Source organism: Protopterus annectens, chromosome 8.part0, assembly GCF_019279795.1.
Source record: "Protopterus annectens isolate FY-2018-M chromosome 8.part0, PAN1.0, whole genome shotgun sequence".
In the NCBI taxonomy this organism is placed as follows: Eukaryota; Metazoa; Chordata; order Ceratodontiformes; family Protopteridae; genus Protopterus; species Protopterus annectens.
In genome coordinates, this window is record NC_056741.1 from 706,880,829 (window position 1) to 706,897,786 (window position 16,958).

Consider the following 16,958-nt stretch of genomic DNA (forward strand, 5'->3'; position numbering starts at 1 on the left):
ATATGAACTAGTAATCTCACCCATATTGTCAAACTCATATTGATAATGTCTCAATTTTTGCCCTACACTCTTTAATCCAGCCTTGCACCCAAGGCCAGTATGAATTGTTCATTAATAAACTAAATGTTAGGAAAAGTACCCAAATTATTCATACAGTCTCTCCAAGATACAGATTTTATAAATTGTTTTGGATACATTTCCTTGCAGCATGGTCAATAAATATACAAATCAAATCACTTCTTATATGTTAGGCAAGTCATGTTAATGGAAACAGCACAAAAGCAACATGGTTGAATGGGAAGTAAGGAAACCTCCCAATATGTCCTTAGCATTCCTGTGAATGTAAGTTTAAACGTTATTGTAAAGTTTGCATCATGATATAGAATTCACTGTCAGTGTTGACTTTACTGTCTGATATACAATGCTATCTAAACCTCTTTTTTTGTCCTAAGGGCTTCCCACTCTGTCTGGAATGTGACTTTTTCAGTAGTTTACCTCTCATGTTTAGGGAAGCACAAACCTGAATTATTCATTAAGAATAAATAAATTATGCTGCAGAAAATTAAAAACTGACACATAGCTGACAAAACAGATAAAATGACCATTTCTGAGCTATTCCATTTTTCAGAATGCTTAACATTTGTAATTCCACTCTCAAGCTTCATGTCCATAGTGCTTTACACTCTGTCATGTAAAGAATAACAAATCTGGCAAATAGAGATGAGAATGATATTATACCCTTCAATGGACTAACAAAGATCTAACAATAAATCTTGCTGAAGCACTCAGATGACATCAGCCCTTCATCAGGAGATAAACCCAAAAAATAGGTAATTATTAACCTCCACACTTACGCTTACTTTAATAAATTGGTATGGACATGGATCTCATTCCCCCACCTCATCTCTCTCATACACACACACACACACACACACACAAACAGACATACACACAGAAACTTACACTGATACATGTGCATAGACACATACCCACACAACAGTGCATGTGATAAGACTGTTTTTCATCACAGTACTTCCTGTGACGGTACTCTTATTCTTCACCCCCCCCCCCCCAGTGATGTGCTCTGCCAGTTTAAATGTTAACTGCAAGCATGCAAAACATAGAGCTGTCATACTGTGTCAAAATTAGTGAAATAATCTGTCCTCCCATCTTCTGCTTTCCCATCAGCCATTTACAAGTATCCAGACAGTAGGCATACAGCAGACTCCACCCTTTTTCTCCTGATGATAATGGCGTTAGGTAAAATGCTATCAGTCCCCTACAGCCCTTGAACATTTTCTCTATTATGACTCAAGGATCACATCATCTTAAATGCTGTTATTATGAATAACAGTCTTGGCAGGTTCTTCGATGATATTCCTGTCGTTCACTGCATCAGAAAAAATCAAAAAGAATAGTACTTTATTTGTTACATGCTTTTCACATTATATACAAGGTCTGAATATTGAATACCTGCAGTATCGAAGCCCAACTTTGCCCCCCTTCCAGACCCATGTTAGCACTCATTCCTGGGTCCAAAGAAGAAGAGCTGTTTTGGTACTTGAGGTTGTGGTAAACATAGTGTAGGGTCGGTATTCTCTGTTTCAGTTATGCATTTCATTTTTCCAGTGGTCAAGCTTCCAAGCCTAACCCACATAATAGTAAATATATATATATATATATATATATATATATATATATATATATATATATATATTTAAAACAATATCTGTAATATACTTTCACAACATACTGCAGATACTTGTGGTAAATCTCTATTTTTGCTGAGAAGTCATCTCATTTTTTAAAGTTTTAACTGGATTGCCTCATCTGCCTTGTCCTTCTACTGCAACATTGCACTGAAGCTGCCTAATTAACAAGTTCATGTCAGTGTATGCCCCCCCCCCCCAAAAAAAAGTAAAAAAAATATTTTTTTTTTCTGATGCAGAAATGCTCTGAAGTATCACGGTCCTATAACCCACTCCCACATGGTTAGATTAATTGTTTTTACCTGAGAATCACGGAGGAGGAGAATCCCATACCATGTGCCTTTTGTGGGAACTGCTATATAGGTTATCTATTTATTCTCCAACCCACATGGTCTTTAGTACAGCATTGCTGGCATAAGCAAACATCTTTATAACCCAATGCCCATGAGAAAATAATGACTAACATGCTCCGATGACCGTGGAACTAATGGAAGTGCTTTGAATAATGAATTAATGCTGCAACATAAGTTAACTGGCAGACTGCATTATTACAAATTTCTTTTTAAGTGCTAATGTTTCTTCTATGACTCTTAAAATCACTCTTGATATACTGACATTTCATGAGATCTTATTAAAATTGTTTTCAAGTTTTGCACTCAACTAAAATCAATAATTTTCTTGGTGCCAATTTTTTAAACCTCTTATAATAAAACTGCATTTAAGTATGCTTATTAAATTCCTGCTATTGGTCTGTTATGATGTTTTAGCATATCCCAGTGACCCAGCTAATGCTACAATAGTTACTGTTCTACACACGCACACACACACACACACACACACATCTCTCTCTCTCTCGATATATATATATATATATATATATATATATATATATATATAACTATATATATATATATATATATATATATATATACATATACATCTACGTGTGTGTGTGGTATGGTATTACAACAGAAGTTTTCAGAACATGTCCATAATGTATAGTTTCTTCTAGACAAATAAATGCACAAAAGAATATATATTAGTATTTCATCCAAAAATATCAAAAAAGTATTCCTGGTCATTATTAAAATGCTGATTCTTGTAAAGGCTCATAAAGTATATGCTCAGTAAAGTGGCAAACACTAGTTTAATTTAGTCTTGCATTTACCAGCTTCTGGCTGAACACTGTGACATGATACTTGGAAAGAGATTCTGTGACCTTGTTTTTGGCTACAAGCCAGATAAGTGAAGAAGGATTTTCACCTCTTTGTCATTATACAGTCAGCCAGACGAAAGCAGACAGTCTTGTCTGGACTCTTGTGTGATTTATGGACTCTGACCTTGATGTCCACTCCACCCTTCCCTTACCACCATAACTAAACAATCACCACCTCTCCTAGTAATGGATCTAGTAGCCCATTTTAAAATGTAGAGCTTATAAACCCACTTGGCAATTCCAGCTGCTGCAGACATTTTTATTTTTATTTCTTTTCCTGAAACATGGAAGATAATTCCTTAATCTAAATGCTTTATCAACACTTCTGAAAAGGCAATAGCAGACTCTGAAAAGCGAGTTTCTTTGGAGATGGGGGGGAATTATTCAGCATTCTAGTGATATATATTAATAAAAAGCCAGCTGTAAAAACTATTAGATTTGTTTCCTAATGGCTATTATTTCTGGTTGAGTCTGTTAAATGTGAAGGTTTCACTTCAGAATAAAACCTCTGCCCATTTTAACCAGGTAATAATAATGTTAAAGCCTGCTCATTCATTTTATGGGTCTGCCTTGTAACTTCTACCAAAAGAGATGAAACAATCCCACCAAAACAGGAAAAAAATGTAGGTCAGTTTATTTCCCGGAGTATTCAGCAACACAGCAGTCAGGTTATGCATGTACTATTTGTAACACTCCAGCTTAAAACACCTTTTTTCTGTGAAATATTTTCTGACTTACATCTTTAATTTAAACTGTAGCTTTCAAATTCCATCTCACTACATGACAGACTGTTTTAACCCCCTTCCCTGCAATGGATTGGACAGAATTGAAATGCCTGTAGTAAGAATTATATCTAATTTCTTGTTGAGTTAAATAAAATATGATTCAGTCAGTGTAGTGGTGTGCTTATGGTACATACAAGCCTGATAAGGAACAGACTAACAAATGTTGTGCAGTAAACTCGGCTATTAGCTTTCACATGATGACTAATTTCAGATTTCAAATAGTTTTAAAGGAAGCATTATTTAAAAGTGTATAATGAAAAGGAAAGCCAACAATACTTCTAGCCACATGTTAAAACTGCTTCCTTCTTTTCAGTAAATAATAAAACAATAATATTGACACTGTAACATTACATACAGAACTGTGGCTGTAGACACCCTGAATGAACCAGCCAAAATCCTGTAAACTCAATATACCCACACATGTTGCCACCAGTTAGCATCACTCATTGGTATGTCTGAAGGTAAAGAAAACAAGTGAGTATGTGAGAGGCAGACTTGCTAGCCACTGCCATTCCTGCACACAGAAAGTTGCACATGCAATTATGACATAACTCTTGTGTGTACATGTGTAGGCAGGAACATATATTTATTTCAACAAATATCTCTGTGTCTCCTACCCACTTTAAATAATGGATGTGGGAAACAATTCTACACCTTTCATGTGCTTTGCATATCAGAGTTTTCTGCAAGTCATTAATCTGGAGGAATTTTCAGTAAGATTAATAATGCCAAGAAAGTGGGACAGCTAGCGTGCTATCAACACTCTCTCTGACTTGTTTGCAGTGTTACTATTCTGAAAATATTACTCTTTGGGACTGATCTGCAATATACTGCCCCCCATTTCCCTCTTACTAATTTGATCATACTTCATACATACGTTCTTTGTTAGCATGATTATATATTACAGGATATAATGCAGCTCTCCAGTGCCGTTTTGCAAAAATAAAATGATTTAACCACAAGAAGCTGGTAAATTAAATATCTAATTTATTATATAATGTGTTACTTCTGATCATGTAAATGAAGCTATAGTTATATCAATAACTGTTACACAATCAACACGCAAACTACTGTTTTTGTACAGCAGATGATTGATGTTCATTAGCAAAGAAGGAAGGTACCAATGAGACACAGCAGCAATGGGTTAAGCTAGAAGGCAGAGTAAATAACATTGAATTATCCCAGGATACCATGTCTGACCATCATCAACATAAAACTTCTTATGTTATCTGGCTGTGCAGCAAAACTGAAGATGCTGGACATTAAGCTGGAATAATAAGCTTTGGATTGTTGCTATGTTTTCAGTACTGCTTAGTGTTTTCATTTATGTTAACTATTTCTAGATAAGTCTAAGAAATATGCAAGTGCAAGCCTCTGTGCATTTTTGAACTAAGCGTAAATTACATTGCTAATTAAGAAACAACTACGGACAAAAAGTTAAACAGGTATATATTAATTGAAATTAAATGCAGTATATGCATAGCTAAGAATGTGCCCTTTCACTCTGTACTCCCAAAAGAAGTCCTTTATTCAAAAATTGCATTAAATTAGAAACCAGTGTTATACACAAAAGTCGTTTAAATCCAGTGTTATACACAAAAATCGGTTAAATCTGTAGCTAAAAGAAGTCTTTTGCCTTACTGGTGTTTACAAAATCCGTCAGTGATGGGCGCGTTTGGATAGTTCAGATTATATTCTACATACTCCCACGCCCACCCCCCACCCAAAAAAAAAAAAAACACCAGGTTCTGTAGTGTCCTACTGATGTAATCTTTCAGTGATAGGGGCTCGTCTGCTGCAGTTAGTACATGTCCAGACACTCTGCGACTCTTTATTTTTCTGAAATCCTCAGTGACCCTATAGCATCTACAGTATAAGACATGCTTTATGCCCGCCCCCTCCTCCCCCACAACAAAAAAAGCCAGGCGATGCCAGTCCTTGGAAATAGACATAACGTCATCCTGAATGCAAAACACTGCTCAGCGCCATTAGACAGGCAGGCCTTTGCATTACATTGCAAAAGAACAGTCTTCACAGCCCCGTTTTAATTAGACGTAGAATTAAACTCAACTTTAGGGAAAGGTAAGAAATAGCCTCCCAAAGGGTGTTATGCGTGTTTTGTTGGGGGGGGGGGGGTCGTCAAACAACTAAGTGCAGATCCTATGGGAACATGATGTTTGTTTAGAAACCTGCCATCTATCTGAAGTAATACTTCTCCCCCAACCAAACCACCGCCACCTTTCTTCTAACAGGTTATCATTACGTCCCCTTGGATAGGATTGGACCCCTGTAACTAACTACCGGGCCTCATTATCTTTTTGGACTGTTACAGGAGCTGCCAAGTAAACTCACAGGAGAACCTTTTACTGTAGCTGAAAACCCTACACAACCAGTATACCCGGTAATGTATACAGGTGCAATTCTCAATTTCCATAATCACAAATATCATCCTGAATATTTACTTCAGTAAGTGCATCATGAGGTTAGAAGGTATTGTATTTATTAAAATGGCATTTCCTTAGAGAATCACTGCCTAAGCAACATCTCATCCCTTCTTACCAAACAGCTTTAACCGGTAACACCCCAAATGCACAAACACCAACACCAACTCAGAAGCTTAACACGTAGATTAACACAGTTCTGACCACTGACAGAAATATAAATGCATATTGCCTATTTCTGTATAAAAGGCATATTTCACTTTATTAAAGTGCTACTACTAAATCAAGCCGACTGAGATACGACTTATTATAAAATAACAGTTTCCATCGCGAAGGAAGTTACTTACCGAAGCTGGGTTTTATGTTCGTGATCTCAGCCATCTCGGCTGATCTTTTCTTCAGTGACGTGATTTAAAATTATTTCCCTATTTAATTTCCATGAAGGGTGGCTATGAAAAGTGACTGGTGGTCCAGTTAAACGTTTGGATTATACTCGCTCTTGCCCGGTAACGCTCTGAGAATTTTTTTCTGATGCTCTTCTAGTGCTCTGGTCCTGATGCTGAGGCTCAGTTTGAAACTCCTCCCTGCTTTCGGATTTCTCCGAAGGTTGAGTCCCGCCCTGTCCGAGTATTCCCGAAGTGCTGGATTACAAACTCCGCTTTATTATGACCTGGTTTTTGGCGGAGGTTTCGGGGGCGCACATTCTAATTTTTTCCTACCTTTTCCATAGTATATATACTGAGGGGCAGGAGTCTGTTACCGCCCATACATTCCCAGTCCAAAAATAACATGAAATCCGTCAGTTCCGTGACTAGTTATACTTCTTGTGAAAAATATTAAGAACTATACTAATAATATACGTAAAAAGGCATGCCTTAGCAATTTCGGGGCCCAATTTGGATTATTTTGGTTGGCCCCCATGCTGTCTCCCCAACCAGCCACCATGCTGGCTTCTTGTATTTAAGGCTATTTCAGATTAGGAAACAGGAAAAGATTATATGCCTTTGCTGCATATTAAAATAAAACAAAATGTTTGTTTATTACAGTATACTTTGTTGTAAGACATTTAAACAAAAATAAACATTTGGACTCCTGAATTACCCCCATCCAACATCTCCTATAGTTCCTCTCCCAGGGTTTGCTAAGCTCACTCACTCACACTATAAGGGGTCTGTATGAAGGGCCACTAAAGACTTCTGTCTACATACTGCCTCATCAGGAAGATACACCATGGCTTACCATAGGTTCATAGGTTCATAGGTTCATATTAGGCTATCTGCCCTGGGGCATTTATAAGCCTAGCCTGATTGTGTTTGGCTTACGCCACCCCTTGATTTGAGTATACTGTGCCCTTTTTAAAGTTTAGTTTACTGTGCCTCTGTCTAATAGTGACACAGAAGTAATCCCTGGGACAAACCTATGATCCCCCATCCACTCATCAAGATTCTTCTTGAAGAGTCAGTGAGGTGCTCTGCCTAACATGAATTGGAATTCTATTCCAGAGCGAAGGGAGTCTCTGGGTTATGAATCTGTCCCTCCAGCATGTTCTATTTATTTCTGTGCTGAGGTTCAAGTCCCTCGAGCGCGTGGCTCTAAGGGATTTAGATTTACTGAAGTGGAGCATGTCCATTAATTCTGGGTTGGACATATGTCAGGCATAGATCGCCTCGAAGTAAGCGGTATGCAACTGAGTAGAGCTGGAGTTTTTTTAATCGAGTAGCATATGGCATCTGTTCGAGTCCCTTGATCCTCCTGGTGAGGTACTTTTGGGGTCTTTCTAATTGCTGCAGGTGTCGGGTAAGGTACATCCCAAAGGGGGCATTGTATTCTATGATGGGCCTGATGAGGGATGAATAAAGGGGCACAATTACCTCTCTTGATCTAGATATGAATCCTTTCATGATGAGGTGGGCTATGTAGAATGTCTTTCTAACCACTTTGGCAATGTGGTTGTCAAAGGAGAGATTGCTATCAACTTGGGTCCCCAGATCCCTAATTACTTTCTCTGTACTTAATTGGTTATCACCTATGTGGTAATTTGTGGGCACATTGTTTTTGCCAAAGGGTATGACTATACACTTTTTGGCATTTAGCTTTAGACCATGGCTCTGGCACCAGTTATCCATCTCTGCGAGACCTTTTTGAAGGATGTTTGTGTCAGCTGGAGAGTCGATTATGGCGCCCAGTTTGCAGTCATCTGTGAACTTGGTGAGCCATAGTCCTCCCACGTTGGCCTGTAACTCAGAAAAGTAAATACCGAACAAGAGAGGTCCCAGGACAGAACCTTGTGGGACGCCACTTGTGACCGGTTTCGAGTCTGACATGGCTCCAGAAACTCTGACTTTGTGGGTTCTGTCTCTGAGCCAGTTTGTGACCCATCTTGTGACATAGGGGTTTATATTTAGGCTGGATAGCTTATCTATGATGCCCGAGTGGAGTATTGTGTCAAATGCCTTTGCGAGGTCCAGATAGGCTGTGTGGACTATCTTCCCTTCATCTATGGCCTTGGTGACTGTTTCGAAGAAGTCGACCAGGTTCAAAAGTCAGGATCTGCCCTTGACAAAGCCAAATTGGGTAGGATCTAGTGTCTGTAGGTCCCCAATGTCTTTGTTTATGAGTTCCATGATGATTCTCTCCATAGCTTTGCAGACTAGGCTAGTCAGGCTTATGGGGCGATAGTTTCCAGGGTCCGCACAGGCGCCACCTTTGTGGAGTGGGACCACTGTTTCTGTACGCCATTCTTTGGGCACATATCCTGTAGTGAGGCTGAGATTGTACAGCAGTTTTACTTGAGGGATTAGTTCTTCTTGGAGTTCATGTAGGACACAACCTGGGACGCCATCTGGTCCCATGGAAGCAGTATTTTTTGCTTTGGAGAGGACAGCCTTCACCTGAGCATCAGAGATGTTTGGGAGGCTCCACTCTGCCGGGATAGATACTTGCTCTTTTGGGGGGAAGGGGTGGAGAAGTTTGCACTGAACCTGTCTGCCAGGATATTGGCAATGTCTGTGGGTTCAGTGTATTTTTTGTCGTTTAGAATCAACTCAGAATGAGTCTGGGAGTTGCATCCCAGGTTCCTAACATAACTGAAAAAAGCCTTATGATTGTCTTTAGTGTCCTGTGCAATTTTTCTCTCGAAGCTGGCCTTGGAGGATTTTATGAGGGATCGTAATTTTTGCTAGTACTGATCAGAGATGCCTTCCCTTTTAGGGATTTTGCTCTATCATGTAGTAGCTTCCTCCTTCTGTTGTACAGTTTATTTATGGCTGGGGTCCACCAGACTGGACGCCTGCCTTTGGATGATTGGGTCTTGATTTTGTTTGGGATAGCATGATCCATGCATTCCTGGAGATGTCCGTAGAATGCATTTATATAGTATTCTGCAGTTTGGGCCATAGTTTCCACTGGCTCTGGGGCCTTGAAGGATTCCACTTCAGTTTTGAGAAGTGTGAAGTTCGCTTTGAGAAGTTTTTCACTGTGGTTTTCTGGGCTGGGGGTGGGGTCAGGATGTGGATATCCAGTGAAATTAATTTATGGTCTGATCTTACCAATGAGGGATATACTTCTGGTATGGAGCATAGAGTCCCCATGTTGGTAATGATCAGGTCTAGTATGTTTTCCCCTCTTGTGGGAGTGGTGACTAGTTGTTCCATAGCATTTGAGTTTATAAATTCCAGGAACCTTTGGGCTAAGGTGCTGGGGCTTGAGTAATGCTCCCAGTCTATGTTTGGGTAGTTGAAGTCGCCCAATATAATGGTGTTTGGAGAGATCTTCATGTTCTCCAATGTTTTCAGGAAAGAGGAGTGGGATTCCTGACTTTGAGAGGGTGGTCTGTAGGATGCTATAAACTGAAAAGCAGTCTTGCCCACTGTCAGTTGCACATGGATGGTCTCCGATACTTCGTGCAAACTGCGATACCAGTTCCCAAACTACTGTAGTACTGTCCAGATCTTCTGACTATGGTTAGGAGAGAGCTGCATATTTCACCCCTTGTACCTGTACTTATTTTATTTTTGCCTCACTCTTTTGTGTCTCATTCCTTTTCCTTCTTTTCATTTGGCTGTTTCACATCTCATACTAGCAATAATTCATACTTTAAATACTTTGCTCTTTGTATCTTATTTTCCCCATAGAAACATTATACTATATAATGTTGTGACAGTGCATAGATACTCTTATTGATTTTACCAATTAAGTTCCTGCACCCTTTTAATTATGATTCTGTCATGTATGCCACATTTATTCTTGACCTATACCTCTCTGCATGTTTGCCCTTACATTACTACTGTTGAACTGATATTGATTAAAGTTTATTGCCTCCACCCTGGTATGCCTGAAAATGCTCTAGGTGGATCAGTGCTCTACCTTGGTTAACATTCTTTAAAAAATAAAGAATCTATCTTTGTAAGTTAAGTACTCAACCTGCATCAGCATATTTGGGAGGTACTACAGACAAAACCAAGCAGACCATGCTACTCTGAAGTAAGTTCATTTTAAAACATGAAATCTTTTAAAATCTCAGCTCTCACCTCCCATGCCAAATGCCCTTGGATACCACAAAGTAGTGAGCAAATGAGTTGGCATGGGTCATGCTTAATGCATGCTGGTGGGAAGATTGGGGGGGCCAGAAAGAGCATGACACTTTTCTAACCTCTGTTATACATTTTCATCTCATATTATTCCTTTCTTCTTCCATGAGCTTCCAATTATCTCCCACACTTGTTCTGAATTCTTGGAGCTCCTTACCCAGTTAATTTTCATACCTTATTGCAGCCAATGTGTTTTAACAAACTCCCATAAAACTGTTGAACTTTCTCAGAATGCTCAACAATCGTAATAGTAATAATCTCAAGCCTCCCATTAGAAACAGCAATGTTCACATACCACCCCACTTATAACTATTTTTGAAAATGTATTTTTATTTATTTTATTATTTTTTAAACTAAGTACACTAAGGTTTGCAAATTTTTTCAATCTATGTCACGTCACAAGGGTAATAGTAAGGATAGCATGCAGGAATGATTTAGAGTCATCACCAAACATGTTTTGGCAGGTGGGAAGAAACCAGAATGCCTTAAGGAAACCCACATGGACTTTGGAAAACATGCAAAACCCATACGGTTTGTTCAGCTTTCTATACCAAAACTCCTCCCCAGTTTAGTCCAACCATTTCCTATGTTTAAGTCTCTGCTTGTTCCCTGTTTTGCATGTGAGGCAAACTATGATAAAGGATTTACAGTACAAGTATTAGTCAAACTGTTTCTCTTACTATTTTTTGTACATTTTCAGACAAAAGAATCACTTTTCTCTACACCTCTGTCTCCTACCGCTAGCACACACACACCTCAAGTTTAACTCGTTTGGGACTATTTTACCCTTATTTATGACCGCAACATGCATTTCTCTGCCATACTGTTGAATTAGTAACTGTCACAAGTCTAAGTGATCAGAAATATCTATTTATTTATTTATTTTTATGATTAGTAGTGTGTACTTTCATGCTGCCTGAGACTAAATACCTCACTATAATTTCTTGTAATTGTATTCATTAGTAATGGGTCATAAAATGACCGTGGTGGTGGTGGTGCAGTAGCGTTGTCTCCTCACAGTAAGACATTGTCCGGTTCGATTCTCAGGTAGAGCGTCTTCTGCATGGAGACATGCGTGAATGGGCGTACTTTTGCTGAAGGTTGTGCGTCAGGCCTGGCAAGCCGGTACGTAAAAATCAACTGCCAATCATTAGCGGACCAGAGTTCCGCTGTGGCGACCCCTAACCAGGAAAAGCCGAAAGACACAAACAAACAAGTAATGGGTCATAAACCCCATGTCAGCAACAGAAACAGAAGAGAACTCAGTACCTTTCTATCACAGTACCTTTCTATCAATCTTCAAATTAAGCCTGATCATTTTATGTTTAGAACAGTAACTAGAATGGTAAAAAAAAACAGAGGGTTCATCTGACTATTTTTGGGTTGACTATATTCCCCATACTCTGGAATAGACTGCCGAAACATGTCAAGCAGAGCACCTCCTTGGTCCTCTTCAAAAGGAACCTTGACGACTGGATGGGATATAGGAAATTTACCCCGGGGATCATGTCAGTCGCCCCGCTAGACAGGGGTCCAGGGAAGTAAATATTGTGGGGAGAAATAGCCAGGGAATTGTTATGGCTAGGCTTGTATAGGCCCTAGGGCAGATGCCTAGTACCAACCTATGAACCTATGAACCCTGTTGAGGACTCAGCAATAGCAATTAATCCCTGTGAAAGTGTGAACAACTAATACTGTAAGCCATAAAAGAGGTGAGAGGCTGCAATTACTAATAATACTGGAGTAGCCACTGGTGCAGTGCATGACAAGAAATGTCTGCTCTACTAATGACATATAACAGGAAAATGGTTTGCATTTTGCTGTAGTGTCTTTCAGGCAACTCTTTGGGCACATATTGCATAATTATCCTGTTGTGGTGAGGAGCAGGGTCTTATATGGCTGAATAGGTCCAACTGGCTTAAGGTTAGCCCTGATGAGATATATTATTCGAATGTGGTAATAAGCCATTGAGTGGTACTTGCCTGTCATAGTGGCTCTCTAGATTCTGATCTATTAACTTTGCAGCTGAACATACATTTATGTTTCAGCCCAATCTTCTCCTCAGCCAATCATGGGATGGCAGGTTATTTTCACATTAAGCTGGTTTAAGCTAAAAAAAACTATTAAACTATTTATAGGTTACATCATCTCACATATTCTTTAGTCTTTTAATGGATACCCTTAAGCTAAGGGACTGGATGGCAAAGTGGTGCAGCGGTTGCATCGTCACCTCACAGCAGGAGGTTCTCCAATTCGATTCTTGGCTGGGGTGCCTTCTGTGTGCATATCCTCCCTCCATCCATGTGTGTTAGTAAACAAATGTTAAATAAATAATATTAGCTGTGAGGATGTGCACCTATCTGCATTTTTAATCAGCTTCCAGGATAGATAAATAGTTGCTTATTGCTGGATACAATGCAGAGTCTTCAGATGTGCTGCCTCTTTTCATATGTGTAGACATGTTTAAATTGTCTGAAACATCATTTTCAATTGTTTTAAGAGAGCTCTTACCTTTATAAATATCATTATTCTACTTTTAGGATACAAATTCTCATAGTATTGTACGTTTGTTGGAATAATTACCTACAAAAGAAAATCCCATCATATACAGCTGTAAAGTCTAATAAAAATATTATATAAAATAAATGTATATACAACTGTTCTTTTAATTTGCATCCATAAAAGAGCAATTATCTGGCATTGCCAACAGGCATATAGGGCCATTTCTCAGCAATTCAATTTCAGAGACAAAGAATAATAATGTTTGACTGTGAAAAAAGTTAATACTAAGGGAAATAATTCTAGCTCTTGCAGTAGGCTGGAACATTTTCCTTTGAAACCATGTATTACTATGGTTGTCAACTCATCATTTGTACCCAGAATCATTTTACAGTAGCTGAAGGATTTGTTTTCTCTTCTTTCACCACTTTTATATATTGTCCTGTTAAGAAGTGCAGATCATAGATGCAGCCACAAGGGAATTTAAAACAGATATAGCATCCTATAACAGAACAGATTCTTTGAGGCAAGGTAGACAGGGTGCCGTGCACATGCACAAACTACTATATCTCTTTACATGAGTGTAATTGTAATGGGATGCATGCCCTGTGACCATGAACTCTGTTTCACTGTCTTACAGTAAGCCCTACAATGTATCTGCATGTTATTGTCTAAGTCTCTTCAATTACATGCCATTCCTAACTCTATTTCACACCAGAGGTACATATGTACTACATGGTGAGAGAATAAAATACATGCCAAAACTAAAGGTCTAGTATTAATTCATGTCTTACTAAACTGATGGGATTGATGGCTAGGCTACAAATGGTCCACTGGATCAACAGCCTAGTATAAATCTATGAAACCTAAATGGTATGACCAACAGCTTAGTATGAACCTATAAACCCTGAATACTATTGCATGACATTGGACACTGAACAGAGAGATGCATGGATTGCATAACATGTGGTGTTCTCACATTAGGGAAACAATGGACTAGTACATCCTGTTAGACCTGTTCCACACAAAATGCACAAATAAAAAACAATTTACCTCTGTCTTTAATGCACACAAATCATTAGCAAATATTAATTTATTTTTTTAATTTCTTCAACCTACTCCCAACTATTATGGAAATAATATGTTCCTAGGTTCATATGCGTGTACTTGGCTAAGAACCTACAAGCAGACCTTTACCTTTTCTAAATCCATCATCCCCACACTTGTCCAAATTGCTAACATTAATAAAAAAAGATCATTAATGATTCTAAGGTGGGCTAGAGAATTTGTCTTATGCCAACCGCTATTAACAAACTCAATTATAAGATTAACATGAAATTATGTTATTCTCTGTCTTAGGGTTCGGGGTCAAAAAGCTTCTACCATTGCATAATTGATGATAAGCTTGCACTAACAGATCAATGTTTTAACAAATGGCAGTTGTCGCCAAGACACTGCAGTTGCCACTCAGGTATTCTTTTCAGTTGAATCTTACCAGAACAATGATCTTAAAATACTTTCACCAGAAGCACAGGGTGAGAAAAAATAAATTTAATACAAAATTTACTACATAGTTAGTATAATAAATGTTTAGTTTTAGTTTAATATACCAGAATGCTAGAAAAAGAAGAGACGTCAGCCTATTACAAACAGAATTATTGGACAGATACCCTATTAATAGCCCAGTGGCCACTGGCCTGGAAGAGTGTTTATAGATATTCACATTTTGCAAAACTCATATACACACATAAGAAATTATTACATATTATATAGCTAACAGGCATCTTGCCTCTCTGTAAATTGTGTAAAAAGGAGGAAGATGATTTACTACACATCTCTGGTCTTGTAAAAGTATATAACTTATCTAGTATAAACTATAAAATAAATTAATCATATCAAAATTCTGAACATAACTCTTCGCTGGAAACAATACAGTCCATAAATACCCCAAAGTCTACAAATATTTCACAGAAAAATAAATCTCCAGAGTAGAGGAGCAACTCTGATGATAACCTTCTTGCCAAAGTTTTATTTTACTAGGAAATAGCTGAAAAAAAAGAGATTTAAATCTAAAACAGGAAATATTATATTAATAAAGATGCTGGAGCCTGTGAATTAAACCAGAAAAGGTCATAAAGCTCTTCAAAGATTGTTTGAATATATATGGAAAATCTTTTTGTATTGCCTAGATCATGGACTAGAAACTTACTTTGTGGAGATAGGCCAACATTAGTTAGCTGAAATGACTACTATTTCCATTGTCTTACTAGGTGTGTTTTCTTAATTAAATACAAATTACAGAATTGCTTACAATTCAAGAAGATTATTAGATTGCCATTAATGATGTCTATGTTTCCAGGTTTAACATCTTTTGATAGTCATTGTTACATTTTTAATAGTAGTGTTTGATTTGCTTAGTTGGAATTTCAATAAAACATGATTGTTAGACTATCTTCTCTACAACCTTTAAAGAGGGAAAAAGACTGAACTAGAATCCTTCCAGCCATGAAACATTAGTACTGTGAAGCCACATGAAGCTTGTTTTTCCATTTTGAAACAACGTTTGCCAAATGATGCTCAAATTCTATTTTCCTATAGTTTATATAAACAACTCTTTCATAGTTTAACATTAAAATCAGCAAAAATAATCCTTTTTTAATTACTCTCACAAAGTAATTTTTAGTTTTTTTTCCAATTTTGCATAGAAAAAAAACAGTAAACCACCAAGTTCATTCATTTTGTTTGTCAGCAAGAATCTTATAATTTTAGCCCAGAATGTCTATGCTTCAACCACTGAGTTCTCTGGAAATACGAAAACTGGAAACTTTGGATTCAAAGGTCTGGGCTGTATCTCACTATGAGTGGAATTAAAGAGAAACCAGAGAAAGTCCAATGTGTAACATTCCTCATTATCACAGTTGAGGAAGTTCCAAATATATATAACAATTCTAGCCTCAGGAAGGATAAAAATTATAATTTAGCACTAATGATAGACAAAGTTCAAATATTTTGTGAGCCACCAGAAATCCAGGTGCTCAAGAGGCTATAATTATATTAATAAGCTCAGAAACTGAGTATGGATTTGAGGGATTTAACAACTCCCTGATAAGAGATAAAACCATCTGTGGCATTATAAATGATCAAATATGAGGTAAATGACTGATATTCTTGATTTAAAACTAGATATATTATTGTATATGTGCAGGACAAGTGCAATTATGACCACCCAGTTAAAAGGCAACACAAACAGATGGAAGTATGTAAACTGAGAAGAAAGTAATACTGAGGAAAAACAAGCACGTATAAATTAAATAAAAATAAAACTAACATTGCTTGGCAATTTAAGATGGAAAACAGAAACAACTGTACAGTTACAAATAAAGCAGCATGTACAATGTATTGTTATAGTTACAAGAAAAGACAATGAAAGGTTCATAACCAGATCTGTAGGAGAAGAGGCACCACAAGGCTCATAACCAGATTTGTAAGTTCTATGAAGATCTCAATCATTTCACAAAAATATGCAGAGAAAAAAAATACAGTAAATTCATATGATTTACTTTTTATTTAGTTTTTATTTAGTTTTCGCCAACGTTAAACATGTTTGTAGATGAAGTAAAATGTGTAACAGGAACACAAAAATCACTAACACATTTTGGTCAGAAAAGCTGATAATGCTTAAAAAAGTATTAATTTTAAAGCTGATTCTGGAGCAGAAT

General features: G+C 37.6%; 1 protein-coding gene across 2 annotated transcripts in view; it reads right to left on the minus strand.

Annotated features, from left to right (window-relative positions):
• Nucleotides 1-6,727, minus strand: part of SYT11 (synaptotagmin 11) — a 369,439-nt gene extending 362,712 nt beyond the window's left edge. For both annotated transcript variants that reach the window (XM_044080157.1, XM_044080156.1), the window contains exon 1: nucleotides 6,499-6,727. In XM_044080157.1, coding sequence (XP_043936092.1) covers nucleotides 6,499-6,532 — 34 coding nt within the window. In that variant the 5' untranslated portion in view covers nucleotides 6,533-6,727. The remainder of the gene's footprint in view (nucleotides 1-6,498) is intronic.
• Between the last annotated feature and the right edge of the window lie 10,231 nt (nucleotides 6,728-16,958).